Genomic DNA, 21226 nt, shown 5'->3' on the forward strand with positions numbered 1-21226 from the left:
TGTGTAGTAGCTACATTGTAGTAGCTACATTGTAGTAGCTACATTGTAGTAGCTACATTGTAGTAGCTACGGGCCCCGCACTTTCAAGGGCCCCGCGCTAAATTATTTCAAGCTATCAATTCCGGTTCAGTAATTCTGCACTTGTTCTATTACTATAGTACTATACTGCCTTCAACTTTTATGAACGACTGGCTGTTTAAAGGTTATCGATTTGTCATATTATCTGGCCATGTAGCATATGAAAAAATACAATTACTTCACTATGCAAGTAAAAAATTTGTTTTCATATTAATGTGTGTGTGTTTTTAGGGCCCCTTTTATAACATATGCCACAGGTCCCGCACTAGCTTAATCCGGCACTGCGTACAGCTTTGCTGTGTGATGGGGATGGCACCCTTGCAAAGGAATGCGTTGGAGAGAATGACCGCCGAGGAGATGGAGCGACGAAATCAGGTGCAAGGTGGATTGTTACATTGCAGAATTGTGAGAGACGGCTTAGGGGAATCCTTCATCTAGCAGTGGATTGATGATGGCTGCTGATGATGGTGGCGCGTATTGGGTCTCATTGTACGCGTGGCCACAAGGCGGCGCAGTGGATTCACGTGGCTCTGAAACAACTTTAATAGTGGAGGCGCCTAACCCCGTGCAGGTCAGCACAGGCGCATGGGCACACGGACTGACAGAGAGATTCCCACATACAGCCGACGCAGACTGTTGAAGCGAGGGGCTGTTAAGGCAGTCACGGCGCGCGAGTTAAGAGGGCGATGTTGACCAGTGCTGATGGTTACACAACGCACCAGGTTACTCGTTTGAAGCAGAGACAACCTAGGGGTCTCTCCCGAGATCCGTTCAGATATAACTGGCCATTGGTGCTATCAGTGGACGGGAATTAAACTTTGGAAGACTTCACCACGCTGCTCAGTGCGGGCTGATGAAGGCGGCGAAAACAGAGTGGGAGCATAGACGTACAATACAACGATGGCTGTTATTGCACTACTCACTGCTCCCCACCACATAGTCTGGCAGCAATCTATAACGCCTGTTAAGCATAGTGATCGCCAATCCAAGCTTTATCCAGGCTCTGTTGGATAGAACCTGGATTCTATTCCAAATCGTGGTTGGATTCTTGTGGGAAGAAATCAGAGTGCCCCGAAAAAACCCACCATCCATAACAGAGGGTTTTTTTGGGGGGTTAGATCGCGTAAACCCGCCACCACCCAATACAGCCAATTAGTAAGATTTGTCACGTAAAGAGAACGTGCCAATTCGTTACTAGTACAGCACACCGGTGTGTTGGAGAGCCAAGCCACGACATTTACAAAACCCACCATGCATAGGTGCGTGGAGGTAACACTCAAAGCTCGGCAGAGATAAAGATATGAATCCACTGCTCTGCTGTGTCACTTTCTGTCCACGTTGCAGCCTCACGCCTAGGGACACTTGCTATTACCGAGCAAAGCCTCTCATGCGGATACAAACCAAGCTCAGCCGCGCATGCGACGAGGTTGGGACACGAATTGAGGACTTACTCGCGAATTACAGTACTCATTTGAAATATACTCAGAAATCATCGCCCCCTTCTGTGAAAACTTGGCAGGACCCTCCGTTAAGAAATAATAATAATGAGGCTCAGTAAGGCTTTCCTAGATTAACAAACGTAATAATGTGGTTGTAAAACGTGGTCGTGATATTGCTGTAAAGGCATTCGAGGTTGTGCTGCAACTCTCTCCGTTGCGTTTTCGGGGGTTTTAATTATTCCGTTTCTTTAATTAAAAATTCGTTTAGTTCCCAAGGAAGCTCCCAGCACATGGCGAGGAACGTGGGACAACAGCCCACGCATGGTATGACCCGAAGACACATTGAGCCACGGACCTTCGAAATTCTAACTCTTGCGGGGAGGGCTTCTCTGCAGTTGGCGTCTCGCCCGTCGCCCCCACTGATGTCCTCTCCCCCGCAAAGTGTGCAGATACTACTTACTCTCTTGTGTGTAGGGTGTGTAGTAGATACTACTGACTCTATTATATGTAGGGTGTGTAGTAGATACTACTGACTCTATTATATGTAGGGTGTGTAGTAAATACTACTGACTCTATAGTGTGTAGGTTGTGTAGTAGATACTACTTACTCTCTTGTATGTAGGGTGTTTAGTAGATACTACTGACTCTATTATATGTAGGGTGTGTAGTAGATACTACTTTATTATATGTAGGGTGTGTAGTAGATACTACTTACTCTATTATATGTAGGGTGTGTAGTAGATACTACTGACTCTCTTGTATGTAGGTTGTGTAGTAGATACTACTGACACTATTGTATGTAGGGTGTGTAGTAGATACTACTTACTCTCTTGTATGTAGGGTGTTTAGTAGATACTACTGACTCTATTATATGTAGGGTGTGTAGTAGATACTACTTACTCTATTATATGTAGGGTGTGTAGTATATACTACTGACTATATTGTATGTAGGGTGTGTAGTAGATACTAGACTCTATTGTATGTAGGGTGTGTAGTAGATACTACTGACTATTGTATGTAGGGTGTGTAGTAGATACTACTGACTCTCTTGTATGTGGGGTGTGTAGTAGATACTACTGACTCTCTTGTATGTAGGGTGTATAGTAGATACTACTAACTATATTGTATGTACGGTGTGTGGTAGATACTACTGACTATATTATATGTGGGGTGTGTAGTAGATACTACCGACTCTATTGTATGTGGGGTGTGTAGTAGATACTACTTACTCTCTTGTATGTAGGGTGTGTAGTAGATACTACTGACTCTATTATATGTAGGGTGTGTAGTAGATACTACTGACTCTATTATATGTAGGGTGTGTAGTAGATACTACTGACTATTATATGTAGGGTGTGTAGTAGATACTGCTGACTATTGTATGTGGGGTGTGTAGGCATATATGCCTACAAAATGAATGTATTTGGGGGGGGGGGGTGGGGTGGAGTGAAAATGTTTTGAGGGGTTGAGGGTCGCCAATTTTTGGAAACCTGTTGGATCAACTTTTCATCCCCACATGTGGGTGGGGGCTGTCCACTTTCTACAACGTTTTGATGCAGGCCTTCTGAAAGGCTCTTATCATTTAGTTGACGGACAAAAGGACAAACGGAACGCTGAGCTTTTATAATCGATGTGGTCGTAGGTTCATGATCAATGGATGCGTCACCAATCTCTTTTGACAGCTTTGAGCCAGTGGCTGTCAATTCCACATTTCCACGGCGGGAGACGTCGTTAACCTCTCACGAAAAAAAACATAACAAGTAGGCTTTTGCGACCATCGATTATGATTCATAATTACTACTCGTAATTGATGGCGTGAGTAAAATGCCATTGTGCGTCGTACACCCAGCCTCCACTCGAGCGCATCGACGCGAACGGAGTCGCGCCACGTGAACAAACGTGCCGATGTGCTTTGTTCACGTGACAAATTCACGCGCTTGACCGTGTCGGGTGGAGAAGGGTGCACGACGCAAGTTGGCGTTCTACTCGCGTGGCCGGGACCTCTCGCCAAGTTGGGCCCATCTCATTGCGTCGACCCTCTAAAGTCCTCTGCGTTGCGTTGCACATTTTTTTTGCCTTTCTCGTCTCGGTGACTTAGCCTGCGCGCGCGCGAACGTTCCGGTTGGATTCCAGTGCGAAACGTAAAGATCACTCCCCCACCACCACCACCAACCACCAACCACCACCACCAACCACTCCCTCTACCTCCACCACCAACTTCCCTCTCTCCACTCCCCCATAACCGCGCGCGAGTGCAGAGAGCGCCACCTCTCCTACAGCTCCTAGAGTGACCCGTCAGGGCCGGCCAGACGGGGTTGTATTACCAGTACGGTTCACGTGGTCTAAAAAGGCAAGTGTCTTGCTCGTCCGGACCAAGGAGGAGGATTTACCTCCCCCTGCACCTCCCCCAACCGCAAAGAAAAAAAGAAAGGAGAGCTAGAGACGGATCAGTGTGGTTGTCTTGATTCGTGTGCTGCGGGATCGCCCTACTCTGAGCTCACCGCATAACGCTCTCGTTCTCCGCAGCGACACTAATGATTCGTTCAGATTATTTGGTCTCGAGGTTTTACACACGTACATACATATCGATCCCTGCTTCAATCTGGACGTGACATTTGCGGCTCTCAATCGTAAGTTACTTTATATATATAACCTGGGACACAGTTTATAATGTACACGCACACACAGTCATATCGTGTGGACTGATTTAAAGACGGGGGGTGGGGGGGGGCATACATATACTCAGAGGGGATCACGACACCATCGATGTTAAGCAAACTTCAGTAGAAATGTAAACGCTAAAACAGAAAGAGTGATGGTAATATCTGCTTTTTTGTTCGATATTTTTTTTCATTCACTTTTAAAGAATTTATAGGGGGTGCGGAACTTTCAGCACTTGAGGCTTTGCCCCCCTACCGCTGCTACGGGGCACTGACAAACACACATAAAGACAAAGATCCCCCATATAGCCTTTAACAGGCTGTTGGGGCAAGTGCTGTGAGCGAGCACCTATGATCATCACTAGCTAGATGCAATTGGCTTAATGCTATTAATTAGTGTAACATTATAGGGGCATTTGAACTTGACATTTGTTTTCACTTTACAAATCACACGTTACTATACTCGGATGTAAACGTGTACGCAAAGTCTTCGTTAAATGTTAATATTCACGTGGTGTGCAAATAACTTTTGATTCAATTAAACACACGTACCTTGTCGACAGTCTGTATGTATAATGGAGTTGATCGGCGTATAGCGAGCATGTCTATGAGCTGGACTTTACGATAGTCCATGGTGTATGATGGTTTGGTTGTTCCCCACAATTCGGGTTGAGTAATGCAACCTGTTCACCACAATTTGTACTTCCAGTTTGACCTCAACACCAGCTTCAACCTTGAAACCTCTGCTATTACCTGCACGTTAATGTCAGGAGAAAGACCAAGGTAAGCTGTTGCCAAACATCACATGTGTATGTTCAACTGTCTTCAACACACATACATATATGTAGGAATACATATTCTTGGTTCTTTCGGCAAAGTCACGTAGAAGGGAAACAATAAAATAATAACATTTTAAAACAATACAATTCTCACGACATTTCGACTACAACACAATCAGTCGAAACGTCGTGAGAATTGTATTGTTTTATATTTTTTTAATTTTTTTTATTATTTTATTGTTTCCCTTCTACGTGACTTTACCGAAAGAACCAATAATATGAATCCCTGCAGTCACGAAAGCTTTAAATCAAAATATAGGAATACAGTTATATATCAACATATATTTTACTCGGAAAACTATGGCTGAAATTATATACAAAAAAAACTCAGCACACTCGACAACAACAGTATCTTAAAAGAAAAAGGAAAGAAACATAATCGGCGACGTTTCGGGTATTGACCCTTCTTTATAAGCACACGGTTTCAGCGTTTAGTTTATTAAACATATTTCTATCATAGTGCGTCACTTCTGCTTTACGGTATGCTGGCAAAAACTAGACTGATCTGGTTTTTACAACAAAAAAAAACATTAAAAAGACAACATGGTGCAAGAATTTGTGCTTGTTTTTTTTTAAAGAGAACCTTTGAGTGGGTGCCGATAGGTGCACGCGCCAAGGATGAGTCGATTTGCACACACAACAAACACACAGGTCAGGCTCTGTGCTGCATGAAACATCCACTCCCGATGTACTCGAATGACCGAGTTTGTGTATATGGTATGGCGCTTGGGGGTTTTTTTCTCTATAAGTTGAACGGGGGTGCCATCGATTATACGTAGTGCTCTTGCCAATCACTCAACCCATATATGGGTTTCGATTTAAAGCTTTCGTGACTGCAAGGATTCATCTTCTTTGGTTCTTTCGGTAAAGTCACATTGAAGCTCTGTCGTCCCGACAGGTCAGTTCCTTTCACCTGAAGACGGCCGCTTGCGTTGTGGCCGAAACGTCGTGAGAATTTTATTATTTTATTCTCATTCTACGTGACTTTACCGAAAGAACCAAAGAAGACATATACGGGTTATTTAACACGTGAGGTCTTCGCGACCAATATTTTTCGTAATAAATAAAATAAAAATATTGGTGGGGGGGGGGGGGTTAGATCGTATAAATCTAAATGTGTCGTTAACCCACCCACCACCCGGTGTGATGAACTAGTAACTAATTGGCACGTTTTGTTTACGTGACAAACCTTACTCATTAGCAGTGTCGGGTTGGTGGTGGGTTAACGACACATGTGGCTGATCTGGCTGCGTTTGTTTTACAAGCCGGAGACTACCCAGCAAAGAGGTGGAGACGCTTCCATCAGAGTTTAATTGCTTAAATAGTTTGTGCTGCTTGATTATATTGGTCTGCAAAACACCCAATAATAAGGTGGGTGTGACTAGCCCGTGTAGTATTAATATATGGAGACGCGGAACGGAGTTCTGCTCATATACGCTTTTAATCTAATGACAACCGTGTACTTTAATATCGTATGCTTGTTGAACTTCTTTCACACCGTACGTAGCCAACCCTGCTCATCGGAGGTGCGGGGGAAGGACAAAAAAATAAACACAAAACAACTGTTCATATAACAATGATATAATATAACAATGATACTTTACATACAGGGCGATCCACGTATAGATACTCCATTAAAATAAGAGGCAGATATTATAGAGGGAGAACGACATTAAGCCTCAATGCGTCTCCCACCAATCACAATGCGTCTATTAAATCGTTAACACTCTTCTCTGTTAGGATACGGATAATAGCTGTGACTATATGCAATTACCTGCCGTCAGGTGATAACATATATTATATATAGAAAAAACACTTAACACGATTGTCAATAACCCTGCCTTAAAATTAAAACATTAGGCGACATTGCGGGTGATGACCCCACTCCCCACAGAACATAAAGGCAGAGTGTTACGGACCAATGTGTTGTTTATTTGTGGCTGTACACTATTGCCATCGCAAAAGAACCACCAAGTAATTCGTTGTATATATGTACAGAGCGTTATAGCCTCGTACGTGACTCACAAACAACGCGTTTGATGCGCATTACCCGTAATGCGCTCAACTCGCTGCGCATATTTGACCCGTAACTCGTTCGCCCGCTTTATATCGGCTTTAGGATCATGCGCTTTCAACGAGCACTAGGAATACATAATTTTTGGAACTAACGATTTTATGCTTGTATTCAGCGAACTTAAACCTCTATAAATACGAGCGTCAGTACGGCCTAGGTTCAAAAGCTCTAAAAAATAAAAACGTAACTCCCCCCAACCACAGTTTTCGGGATGACGAAAACCTAACATTTTGATGTTAACATCGATCTAATAATTATCAACGACTCGATTACATACGTGCCAAATCTCAGCTTTCTATTCCTTCCAGAACATCTTTCAAAATGTACATCAGTCGCTCAGCCCGATACGATTGGTATCACAACTCCGCACGGAGAGTGGGAGTGGAGTGGTGGCATAGTTGTTAGCGCACTGCACAGCGAACTCCGCCTCACCTGATTCAGACTCGCGCTCACAGGCAAGATCAGTGGCCGAATGATACCTGAACGGGTTAGAGGACACCACGCCGCCCTTTCACTAACCCGCACTCACCCACCAGCATGGCTGTGTAGTATGTTCAAACAACCCCCGTGACCGACCCGACCTGGGAAGGCATTCATCCTTCAAGTAGATCGACAAAGTTGCTGTAACAAATACAGCTTTGCCTCGCCTGTTCGCCGGTTCGGTTCGTGCGATTTCGCGTACATGCGGCTACCCTCTTTCTACCCAAAATTCGCTACACTATGCGGTTTTGAATTCACTCGTGTGCGGCTACGCGATCGGACGTTGGACAGCGTTGTGTGTGTGTGCATACTGTGTGTGTATTGTGTGTGTGTACTGTGTGTGTGTACTGTGTGTGTGTACTGTGTGTGTGTGTACTGTGTGTGTGTACTGTGTGTGTGTACTGTGTGTGTGTGTGTACTGTGTGTGTGTACTGTGTGTGTGTACTGTGTGCGCTAATCGGCAAGCGGCTGTCTCCTTGTGCGGTTTCTTTTTTGTGTGCTCCCCCCCCCCTTTTTTTTGTAACGCATCTACCGCACAAAAGCGTGGGGAACGCTGAATGCAGAGCTATGCAGCGTGCGTTGTGTACGGAGTAATTTTTTGTACATTTCATTTTACTATTTTTATTTTTGCTTTTATTATTTTATTATTGTATTTTTGTTTTCTATCTACGTGACTTTACCGAAAGAACCAAGGATACGTAGTAAATCTCTGTGCTTCTCATACCTGTCTGACCCGCAGGCTGATTTTAATGATAATAAAATGAAAATGTCAGAAATGACCGGCGCTTCCTCGAGTCATCCGAGAAATCACGCGCAGTGGGACATCAATGACTCCAAACTGCCCCAGGTATCGCTACACAAACGGGATTAACATACACTTTGAATGGCGTCTTCAAATTCGCGGCGTGTAATGAGCCCGCGGTGTCTGGGATAAGGCTCGGAGCTAATGCAGAGCGGGTAGTATGCAATAATTATTATTGTTGCAACGTTCAAACAAATATATACATGTATGTAATTACCGTATTGTCCCGATCAGAGGTTTGCTCCAGAAAGTAAGACGCATCCAAAAAAGGTGTGCCCGGGTGTAAAATAAAGGTGTAAACAAATCTTGTTACACGAACGCACACAAGCACAACCCACATTATAAGACGCACATCCAACTTGTGCTCGTGGGCAATAATTGCGTCTTATAATCCGGGGATTGCGGTATTCATTTATGATCATCGATTGATCTTGTTGTATCCGTGTACAGTATAGTATGTACACTATCGTATATTGTGCCTGTCGCTCAATCGCTCGGAATGCGCCAGACATCATCAGATCACGGAGCTCTGAGCAGGTGATGAGTCGGCATTGCTGCTCGGATTGACGACCTCCACGCACGGAGCAGGCGATATTGCCATGCATAATATAAGCCTATGATTACATACGTACATGTAGAGAGAGAGCCCTCTTTTTTGCTAACCTACTGTTAGATGAATGCCTCCACGCGCCGGGCTGGTCCGTGGAACTAATTGTGAGCATACTTCACCACGCTGGTCACTGCGGTTTTGTGGAGCCGGGCAGCATGGACGTGGGATCAGGGAAGCACCGTTGAGCAATGTATATATATTTTTTCTGGATTACCCTCTGCTGCCCACAACAATATCCCAGCAATGCATGGTGGTCACCCATCCAAGCAGTACCCAGGCTAAAGGAGATCGTACAATATTGATTTACAAGATCAATTTGGTCATAGCTGTAACATATGAGGGGCGTATACATCTTTATTCTGTTTGCGAGTATCGCAACACCGTTGGAAAGCTGTATACATTTGCGCGTGTACTATACAGATTAAGCCGGTGTTCTTCATTGCAAGGCCCGAGGGCCACTGGCGGCCCCTGGTGGCCTTAAGTGCGGGCCCCTGACGTGCGGCCCCCGACCATAAACAACACGTGACAACACCCCCCATCATCAACATCGTGCTGCTGTCAAACCCCCAATGGTTTCACACGTGTGGCGGCCCTCGCACTGCTGATGTCTTATCGGCGAAAGTGGCATGAGTGAAGAACACTGAGATTAACGGTATAGTTATCCCAACAAAATAGTGAAGAGCAGACTTAAATTATCCTTAAAATGTGACACGTTATTTGGTGATGCTGCATCGAACGCGGGTCGCCGGGTTAGCGCTCTAACCACTACCCCCACCCCACCTCAAAACAAATACAAAGATCCCCCTCAAAGCATCAGTAGACTTTTGGGGCAAGTGCTGTCCGCGAGCACCTATGAAGGCCGGACATAGCACACGAGGGGGTGGGTGGCCAACACCGCCGCCCGGCAGCCTTTGTCTCCCTCAGTGGCGATGTTCGCACATCGCACCAGGTACTCATTCGAGGCTGGGTCGACCTGGCCGAGACCCAGGACCGGTTCAGATGATCGTCACTGGGTGTTGTTGGCCGTGAGCGGGAATCGAACTAGTGCTCGCCGGGTTCGTAGCGCAGTGCTCCGACCACCACGCTGACCGCCAACCCCACCACGCAGGTGGAGGTGCTCGACTCATTCCAGGAGTGGCCTGACGGATACGCCCGCCTCGTGTACAACGCGACGGAGCGCAGCGCCCAGAAGCACCAGAGCGGTTGGGCCATGCGCAACACCAACAACCACAACTGCGCCATCCTCAAGAAGTCGTGCCTCGGGGTGGTGCTGTGCGGCCGCTCCTGCACTTTGCCCGACGGCCGCAAGCTCTACCAGCGGCCGGCCATCTGCGAGAAGGCGCGCCAGAAGCAGCAAGGTGGCTGGCACATCGACTCGACGACGGACGGCGAACGGCGAACGGCGAACGCGTTTGTGAACGAGGCAGCCAGGCGGCAAGCACACCGTGGGCTAAGACTCATAGACACAGAGTTTCGACTTCCAGATTTATTTATTTATTTATTTGGGGGGGGGGAGGGTGGTGCGGGCATGGGTCCGCTTTGTCCCTCACATTAGGAATCGCGGTTAGATGTCATTTATTTATTTGTGATTTTAATTGTAAAAGTATTATTTGAATAGGTTAATTAAGGTGTTCAATTTGTGGGGGCATTGCCCCCCCCGTGCCCCCCCCCAAACTCTGCCCATGGCTCAGACGTTTCTCCCGCTACTTTAAAAAAAAATATTTCTCCCAAACAATATTGTATTAAACATACAAATGGCACTGCATGCTAAAACTAAACTAATGTTTTTATTTATTTTACCAGGTAAGGCCCATTGAGCTATATAACTCTTTTTCACAAGCGAATTGGCCACAGATGATAGCTCAACAAAGTGACAGCCGAATACTCTAAACGCGTGTTTCTAAATACGGAGGGGAAAACCGGAGTACCTCGAGAAACATCCACGCGACTACGGGGAGAGAGAGAGAGACACGCAAACTCCAAATATGCAGGCGTCGGGGTAGGAATCGAACTCACGACCTCCTGTATACCAGGCGAGGTAGTTAACATCTCGCTACCGTATTTAAAACGCACCGCCCCTACAGCGTTAAGAGGGGGCGCGAAATACATAATCGCCTGGGTGCGAACCGTGCGAGACAAATCAAATATTGGGTCCCCAATCTGACCAATTGCCGCACCCACCTGAGCTGACAATGTCGTCACTACGTCGCATGGAGAGTCCCGTGTGGCGAGGCATTGGCGTCCACTCCCCGCTGACTATTGCCCTGCAGGTGCGTACGGCTGGCTCATGCTGGTGAATTTACTCGATTGAAATTGTTTCCCCCCCCCCGCCACCCCGAGACAAAAAACCCCCAGCTATTTACTATTATAATGAGCCAAGAATGTCTGTGTGTCCCGCGCGTGACCTCACTCCACGTCGACCAGCCCCCCCCCCCTCATTAATAATCATGAACAGGTGACGTCCTCCACATGGACCCCCCCCCCTCATTGATAATCATGAGCTTGTGATGTCACGCCACATCAAACAGCCCCCCTCAGTAATAATCATTATAAGGTGGCGTCCTTCAAATGGACACCGCCCCCCCCCATTCATCATAATTAGCGGCTGACGTCACTCCACATGGGGGGGCGAGGCGCCTCCTCCCCCCTCCTCAGCGTCAACTCACAACCCTCACTACAAAGGCAGAACCCTCACGTCATCACGTGATCTCCGTAACGCTATTGTTGAGACATCGAAGTAAAAATGATGTCATGATGAATAAGGGATTATAACCTTTAAATGAAATAAGTCTGTCACCGCGGCCTTACAAATTGCACACGAATGGATGCAATGAATATATCACGTCGCGGTCTGCTTTTCGCTTGCAAGTTTCAGATTTACTGCAAAACACCCGTCCTTGGACGGGCAAAAGGCTAGTTTATAAATGAACCTCCATTCCATACCCCATATAAATATGAACATCTGTTTCGTCTTCCGGCTTTGTTGGTCACGTATTCTGGGCCAGTTTTTTTGCATCCGTGCCAATGACGAGAGTCTGGGTCACTCATTGATGTTTGTTTAACGGACGCTATTGACGAGAGCCCTGCCTTTAAATGACGGAGGCCCTGGAAGCATTAAAATAAATCCAATTGAGCACGTTATAACGCAGCAATGTAGATAGTGCGGTATTGTGTTTGATAAAAAAAAAAACTCAGAGCTCTTTATTATACTTTCCCAGCTGGGTCCAGGTTTGTCCAATACGAAGATGATTTGTCCATACTTCACCATGCTGGTCAGTTGCCGGTTGGTGAAGGCAGCAGGAGCATAGAACTACATCACAATGGTGGATTCTGCTCACAGTGTAGTCCAGCACCACCCCCATAGCACCTGGGAAACATCAAAGCATGGTCTCGGCTCAATCCTGCTCTAGCCTACGTCCAAATCCTGCTCTAGCCTACGTCCGTGAGCACGCGCCTGCTGTCGGGGAGACGTTCGACCCATTGCATTGTCACCTTGCCGCCGAAAGAGCTGCCCGATGCGGTCTCAGCCAAGAGCAGCGGGTGCAGCTGATGAGAGGCAATGTGTTCAGCTGATGAGAGGCAATGTGTTCAGCTGATGAGAGGCAGCGGCAAAGGGAGGCTGTGCAATGTGTGTGTCTGTGTTGCTTTCATAGGCGCTCGCTAACAGCACTTGCCCCAACAGTCTGGAGAGGCTTTAAGGTGAATCGTCCGTCTCTGTGCGCAGGCAAGGCGTGCCCCAACTGCGGAGCGGGACTGGAGTTGGTCGCGTGCCGGGGTCACAGTGGGTACCCGGTGACCAACTTCTGGCGACAGGAGGGCCAGATGATCTTCTTCCAGGCAAGAGAACTACCCGCAGCCTCCGCCGCATGGACGTCATGTTTCAGAGTTAGAATCGTTATTTACACTGAAGGAATCCGATGAGCTATTTTACGCGTGCCTGCACAATGAATGCAAATACTTTGCATCCCTCAATTATGAATTGCAAATAACACAATCACCAAACACCAATGAGCTTACATTGATATATTACATAATTTAAATGACAACTTAGAGCCCTTTGTTAACCAATTCTGGATTAACACTTCCCTACTCCATGATTGAAAACTTATTTTCTTTAGAACTGCTTTTTGTGCTCAGTTTGTTGCCCTTCCACCGGCACCTCCGATTAGCTACGTATGGTGCGAAAGGTAGCTTAACATACACACACATACAATCATACATAACAAAGACAAAGATCCCTCATATAGCCTTAACAGACTGTAGGGACAAGTGCTGTTAGCGAGCACCTATGAAGGCCGGAACGATACACGAGGGGGTGGGTGGCCAGGAGCACGCCCGACCGCCTTTGTCTCCCCAGTGGCGATGTTTACACACCGCACCAGGTACTCATTTGATACTGAGTCGACCTAGGGGAGGCCCACGACCGGTTCAGATAATCGTCACTGGTGTTGGCCGTGAGCGGGAATCGAACCCGTGTGGCCGGTGTCATAGGGCAGCGCGCTAACCGCTACACTATCACTCCCCACAATCACACACGTACATACACACACATACACACATACACACGTACATACACACACATATACATACACACACACATACGATGCACTGCTCGGCTGGCTTCCGGAGAAAGCTGGGGGCCACCAGAGGCGTCCACAAATGAGCCCCCACCTCTCGTGCGTGCGTGCAGGCCAAGGGCTTGCACGACCACGCGCGGCCCGAGAGCAAGAGCGAGGCGGACTCTCGTCGCAGCACGGCCAAGAGGCAGGGGCAGCACGTGGAGGGGGGCCTCGTGCGCAAGAAACGCACGGCGGAGGTGAGGGAGGGGGGCCGACGCCCTCGACTCCTCCTCACTCCTCACTCACCCAGGGCCGGATTGAGATTGTGTAGGCCCCCTGGGCTACATGTACTGTGAGCCCCCCCCAGTAATATTTTCAAAAGGAAAAAAAGTAAAAAAATTACAAGGCCAACAACAAATAAAATTCAGCATTCACAATTGAAAGAACTTTTAACTTAATCTCTGCAGCCCCTAAAGCCCCGTGCCTTAATCCGGCCCTGCACTCACCCAGCGATTAACTCGCTCGCTGACTCACTCCTCAAGGCGCTCGCGACTTTAATTCGCCAACTCACCCACCCACCCACCCTTTAACCCCCTGCCCCACTCACCCCCTGCTGCCTTCTCGCTCCCTGCCCCTGCACCCATCATTTAACTCCCTGCCCCCACTCACCCGTGGCGCCCCCTCTAACAGGACGACAAGGACTCCCTCGCGAGCTTGGGCTCCACCTGCGCCCCGGAGCTCCCCTTCAAGCTGGAGCCGCACGCCTCCCAGCTCGAGCGCAAGGACGAGCGAGCCCACGAGCTGCCCGCGAGCGCCGCGCTGGGGGCCGTCTACAGCCTCCCGGGCCTCCCCATCTACCGGCAAACCTCCTCCTACCCGGGCCCGATGCGGACCCCTCCCGGCGGCGACTACTCCCTGCACGACAAGGGCTGCGCGCTGCCCTACAACCCGGCCGAACACGGCAGGGGCGCTGGGAAGGAACGCGCGGGATTCCCATACCTTGACCACGGGGCTCACCACGGCTCCCAGGACGAGGCGGGGGCCGGAGAGAATTCGGGACACGCGGCCACCCTGGGTAGCGGCGGCGGCGGCGGCGTCGTCCCGTGCCGGATCGTCGGCTCCGCGGGGGCTCCCGGCTCGCCGGCGTCCGTGCAGGCCGTGATCACGACGACCACCAAGGTGGCGTACCACGCGCACCTGCCCTACGGGGACGGCGTGTTCAACGTGCAGCACCCGTGCGCCGACTACTACCCCAAGGTGTACCCCGAGTTCATGTTCTCCAAGGAGCAACCGGCTCCCTTCCTGCACGGATACCCGGCACCCTACGCGGCTGCGGCGGCGGTGCCTGGCGGCGTCGGTACAACCGGGCAGGGCCGGTGCGAGGCTCAGTACGGGAAGGAGCCGTCTCCCTACAAGCCCGTGGAGCCGTTCACGCACTCGGCCAGCGAGTACCTCTACCCCAACGGGCACTTCTGCCACTTCTGAGCTGCGCGTCCGTCCGCCCGGTCCAATTTGCTCCTCGTTGCCATCACGGGAATTTACGCTGCGAGGTTTGAGACGCGGTGAGGCGTAGAGACGAGATTAGCAGAACGTACGAGAGTTTATTGAAGGCGTAATTTTGGACTGTTTAGAGAGAGATGAAACAAATGTCGTGGGTTTTTTGGGAAGGGCACGCCACTGTTAGGGCGGCTGATGGCCGTGTGGGCGAAAATAAAAAGGGAAGTGGCAGCCAAGGATTGGAACGGAACGCGTCGGAAAGGACGACCAAGGGGAGAAGATGGAGCGATGGAATGAGCTCGTGTGCGGGGTCGATCGTAGTTGCATCGTGGGTATTGCTGAGGATGGCGTCGGGCTTGGAGAGGTCTTCGTCCAGCAGTGGATTGAGCACGGCTGATTATGACGTCGTCGTCGTCGACGACGATGATGATGATGACGACGATGAAAGCGGTGGCGCAGGTGTAGGAGGGGAACGAGTGAACGCGTGGATTCCACTGAACGTCTTTTGGACTGCTTCGCGCGTCATCAAGAATAAACTCTTGACCGGATATCAAAGGGCTTAACATCTTTTCAGCGAAATGTTGCCATTCTCCCGTACGAATTTATCATCAAGATCATCATCACGACGGAGAATTCCTTATGCAAATCACGTAAAGTCTGCCTCTGATTGACTTTCTTTTTTTTTAATTAGTAATATATCGTGTGAGAACTGTCGCCGCCGCTGTCTTTATTGGACGAGAATAAGCCCTGCTTCGGCATTGTCGTCGACACTTTGATAGTTTTTCCTTTGATTTACTTAGATTTTTTTATAACGAGACCTCCTACGTGTACGATGTGTTTCTGTAGCATTCCATTGGATGAGAAGGAACAGTGGAGTGCCTTTCTTTACACGGTATACTCTTTTCAGAATCAGAATCTTTATTTATGCCGGAGAAACCCCTGATGTCCGGTAGGGGCGGGTCAAAAAGTTACAAAAACTAATAAAAACGATAGAACGCAAAGTATAGGAAAGGTGAGCAAATCATAAAAAAACATAGATAAACTGAACCTTTTTTTTACCAGGTAAAGACCACTGAGCTATTCGTCATTTTTCAGAAGCGACCTGGCCGCAAATGAAAGCTCAGCGAAGTGGCTTATCGCGTGAAAATGTACAGCAGCCAAATACTCTAAACGCGTGTTTGTGTGATCGAATCGCCCGGAATGCCACCCCCATTTCTCTGCCCAGCCAAGCGGTGCTTGGTACCAGTCATCCGGATAGCGCTTAGGATGCGCAACGCTTTCCTTGCACAGCGAAGGCGTGTGACATGCGGCTGCTGGGTCACGTGGCGAATCAGCTACGGGTATCACAGCAGAGTCAGTTGTTGTACTGCAGTTCTATGCTTCCACGTCTATGCCTTCCCCACCTCGGCCCCCCGCCAACCTCCCACCCGCCCTTTGGTGTGGGGTCAAATAACCCCAACGACCCCCATGGGCGTTTAGAGGCCCTCGTCCGGCAGTGGATTGACGAAAGGGGGCTCCCTATGTTTTGTATTTATTTCAGGTCACAAACGAAAATGCAAGCGCACTGATTAATTTGCCTCTCTCCTTTTGTTCTTCGCCTTTCGTATAAATGTATTACTGCTGGCCATGCTGACAAAAGGCACCGCAGCGTTGATTATCGATTATGGAAGTACGCGATTAGGGTTATGAACTCTGAACGCATGTACAAATTGATTAAAATCATTGACAGGGTTGTCGCTGTACAGGTACTTGAATAAATATAGCCAATATAGACGTGAAGGTTTTTTTTTACAATTTGGACGCAAAAGTAACACGTAGCACTATTTGTAAACAAAAATACAACTTAGCATCGATATATCTTCATAAAAACAGTCACATTATTGTAAATGTACACGAAATATCTCATCTTTAGATAAACGATTGTCCCTTTAAATGATTGCTGGCGATGTCCCCACGTGCGCTGTACGTTTAATAGCCATAAAACTATAAACTGCCGCAGGGCAAAACGTGGCGTACGATTGTGAAATGTGTGATTAGTTAGTACGAAACTCGGCAGAGCTCCAGCCTGTACGTATCTGGGCGTGTGTGGCGTAATGGTTAACGCACTACGTTACGAATCCGGCTGTCCGAGTTAGATTCCCGCTCACGGCCACCAACACCAGTGATGATTATCTGAACCGGTCCTGGGCCTCCCCTAGGTTGAATCAGCCTCCAATGAGTACCTGGTGCGGTGTGTAAATATCGCCAGGAGGGAGACAAAGGCGGCCGGGCGTCGTGCTCGACACGCACCCCGCTCGTTTGCCGTGCCGGCCTTCATAGGTGCTCGCTAACAGCACTTGCCCCTACAGTCTGTTAAGGCTATACGGGGGGGGGGGGGGGCTTTGTCTTTTGTATGAGTAGCAGCGTAGCGGGTAGCGCACTACGCGCCACGGCTGGAGAATATCCCAACCTGTCCTGTGCCTCTTTGTAAGTCGAATCAGCCTTTAAGCGAGTGCCCGGTGCAATGTGTAGACATCAGCGCTGGGGAGACGACGTGGGCTGGTCAAGGTTCTGTGCCACACCACCCAAACATATCTTTGTTCATCTATAAAAAGGGGGATCTTTGTCTTTTGCACGACGCAGAGGGAACACGGCACATTCTACGCATATCCCCGCACGGTTGACCGCAAAGTCGGCAGTCGCTCTCCATTCCTTGACTCTGTCCTGACTGATGCAGTTGGGGACTTGTGCCATGTGGTTCAAGTCGCTTGACCAGTCCGTACCGTGAGTTATAATTGCAGTAATAATGTATGTATGTTGAACTTCTTTCGCACCGTACGTAGCCAATCGTGCTAGTCGGAGGCGCGTGGGACGGACAAACAAACTCGAACACAAAGAGCAGTTCTTAAGAAATTTGTTATGAATCCAGATTTTAAAGTGCATCGCTCCAGTGGCTTCCCAAAATCGTAAGGAAGAGCGTTCCAGACGGCCGCAGAAGCACATCTGAACCCGCTCGATGCGGTGACCGTCTTTGTTCGATGGCCAGGCAAGAACCGCTGCGAGGAGGACTGGGGTTCCCGTGATTGTTGATGCTCCTTAACGAGATCAGCAAGGTATGACCTGCATTTACCCAGGAAAGCCTCACTGAGACTCCAGACTCTCTTTAAGGAAGGTCCTGCAAGTGGAATGTTCGGCATATGGGATGAAACTGGAGTGCCAGGAATGGAAAAAATACTCAAAGCTCCGCACGGATTGATTTAAAAAGCCATTGTTCTACTGCCAGCATTTGGCCAACCTCAAGCCTTCAACATTGGTGATCACCAGGCAACCTCTCATCCAAATAACTAACCAGACACATGCTTGCTTAGCTTCTGAGATATTATATGGTTCAGGGTATCCAATGTGATTTAGTCTGAGATGATAATTAGGGTCTTAACCGCAGTCGAAACCCGCACAAACCACGCGTATCATGACCTACAACCTTCATCGTTGCAGACACTTCCCCCCCTGCCATGAAAACGAGGAATTTCCACCGCTAGCTCAAGGTCACCTACGCTGATTTTTGTTCCCACACCACGAAAGTTGTTTGAGCAGGGGAGGAGAAAGACCATTGTTGAAATACAAATGCTACTGTGACTCTGTGATAAAAAAAACAACAACCCCATGATCAGATGGCCATCATCCAGCAGTGGATTTATAGAGGGCTGTACATCGTTCTTGATTGTATTAACGCTCTACGGCACTGTTGTTTTGTGATTCATCGCTGGATACCGCGAAATATCCCAATAAATATATGACACAACACGTAGGCTATAATCATTCGGACTCCCCAGGCGCCGTCTTTCCACCAACCCCGTGTCGTCTTGGCTTTCAAAGGTTTGCGAGTGAGAGTCGCAGAAGGAATCCGGGGGACCGACAACTTGAGCACAATCGCGCTGCTGTGAGCGCCTTCGTGACGGATGATAACATCTGGGCACCGGCAATGAATCACACGCGCGCGCACACACGCACACCGGTGGAATCATTCACGCGCGCGTCTACATGTTGATGAGTCGTCAATTGCCCACATCAAGTTTATATTGGGCAACAGTCGTACGAATACGCTGGCGCGTGTAGGGTCCTGTCCGTTGGCACTGACGTGTATTTTAAAAATTCGTCTTTTTATTATCTCCCCCCGTCGGCTTAGACATTGATTTCAGACAAGATAGGCAGCGTCCGTCGGACACGGGCAGATAAGGGGTCTCGATATACGTGACTGGTGCATGATGCAACATCCCCCCCCCCCCCAGTACAAGATCCCCTTGTACTCGCTCGCTACTGGGCATGTCCTACTGGCTGTTTGTTGTCATGCGCACGCGCGTGCAGGTGCAGACGCAGCGATGATTGATCGCGGATTTTTGTTGATTTCTTGAGATAAGTGTTGCCGGCGTTCTGTGAATAGCTCGAGAACTAAATAATCAAGTGCGAGGGATGGGAAGTGTACGTATGTATGTGTGCCGAACTTCGTTTGCACCGTACGTAGCCACCCGTGCTAATCGGAGGTGCGTGGGGAAGGACAACATACAGCAGCTCTAAAGAAATTCGTTTTCAATCTAGATGATTTGAAAGTGCACAGCTCCAGCGGCTTCTTAATATCGGGAGGAAGAGCGTTCCAGACGGCCACAGAAGCGCGTTTGACAGCGCGCGATGCGGTGACCGCCGTCTTTGTCCGATGGCTGAGACAAAAGCCGCTGCTGCTTGCGAAGATGACCGGAAATACACCAACGTGTGGATAAACACATTCCCCTTTATATTCTTAGCTCTTTCGGTAAAGTCACGTTGAAGGGAAACAATACAATAATAAAATATATATATAAAACAATAAAAATTCTCAACGTGACTTTACCGAAAGAGCTAAGAATATGAATTACTGCAGTCACGAAAGCTTTAAATCAAAACATTCCCCTTTCTTAATGTAGGGTGGTGGGGGGGTGTTGACAGGGCCACAATCCAGAATCAGACCGGGCATAAATCCGACCCCGGGAGACCAGGTATAAACGTTTCGTGTGAAAGAGCTCGGAGCTCACCGCCTCACTGCCATCTGCAAGACGAGAAGCCATACTGAGGGAGTACCAGACTGCATGTGTGGACAAAGCGAAGCGAGAAATCGTGGTGATTGCACGCCATCCAAAGTCCACCCGTCCATCGGAAACAAACGACTGCGGGTACAGGCGATCTGAGTTTGATTGCCGACTGCAGCTAAAATCAGTGGCGATGTGTATCTGAACAGATCATATCTCCTCATCCCCACCCTCTCTGCCTTACAAAAAAAACAAAGACAAATTATCCTCCGTAATAGCCTGTTGGGGCATAGGCGCCGTAAGCGACCAGCACCTGTGAAGGCCGGCACGGCACACGAGTGGCGACGATGTTTACACCGCACCAGCTACTCACTTGAAGCTGACACGACCGAGGGGAGGCCCAGGAGCGGTTCAGCCGTGAGCGGCGAACCAGACTTGGTAGTGTCGGGTTCGTAGCGAGTTTTCACACGCACGACTCACTCCCCCAGGGCTCCCAGGGTACAGAATTAACTACCACGGGGTGAGATGTTAACTGCCTCGCCTGGTTTGCAGGAGGACGTGGGTTCGATCCCGACCCTGACGCCTGTCTTTTTTGTAGTTTGCGTGTTTCTCTCCCCGTGGTCGCGTGGATTTTTCTCCGGGTCCTCCGATTTTCCCGCTTCACATTTAGAATCAACATCACGCGTTCAGGGTGTATGGCTGCTACATATGTGTCCTCGTGAAAAGCCACTTCGTTGAGCTATCATTGGTGGCCACATCAACTTCTGGAAAATAGCAAAATAGCTCAATGGACCTTAACTGGTAAAAATAGAAAAATACATCTTATCTATTGCATCTTCAGCGGTGCTGTTTGTTGCTGGTCGCTTGGCATCGTTGGGGATTTTGGGCCTGTGCTCATTTAAGCAACGGTGATTTTTTTTTTAAAACACTGTTCAGGCTAAAACCTTTTTCACTTGCGGCATCTGACGAAATCGGGCACATTACGGGTGATGTGGTCACAGGCTATGCTAGGCATTGAATATATGCAAATGCAGGTGTGTGCGTGTGTGGGGAGCGATAGTGTAGCGGTTAGCGCGCTGCACTATGAACCTGGCGACCCGGGTTCGATTCCCGCTCACGGCCAGCACCTAGTGACGAATATCTTAAGCG

General features: G+C 48.6%; 1 protein-coding gene across 1 annotated transcript; it reads left to right on the forward strand.

Annotated features, from left to right (window-relative positions):
* The first annotated feature begins 3058 nt into the window (after positions 1 to 3058).
* On the forward strand, positions 3059 to 18836 carry LOC116941780 (uncharacterized). Its single transcript, XM_076066702.1, has 8 exons — positions 3059 to 4147; positions 4887 to 4960; positions 8310 to 8417; positions 10091 to 10340; positions 12707 to 12819; positions 13673 to 13893; positions 14018 to 14021; positions 14232 to 18836. The coding sequence occupies exons 3-8, from the start codon at positions 8331 to 8333 to the stop codon at positions 15024 to 15026; spliced, it is 1470 nt and encodes a 489-aa protein (XP_075922817.1). The 5' UTR covers positions 3059 to 4147; positions 4887 to 4960; positions 8310 to 8330; the 3' UTR covers positions 15027 to 18836.
* The last annotated feature ends 2390 nt before the right edge of the window (positions 18837 to 21226 follow it).

This window comes from Petromyzon marinus, chromosome 12 (genome assembly GCF_048934315.1).
Source record: "Petromyzon marinus isolate PM22_M1 ecotype Great Lakes invasive population chromosome 12, UKy_Petmar_22M1.pri1.0, whole genome shotgun sequence".
In the NCBI taxonomy this organism is placed as follows: domain Eukaryota; kingdom Metazoa; phylum Chordata; class Hyperoartia; order Petromyzontiformes; family Petromyzontidae; genus Petromyzon; species Petromyzon marinus.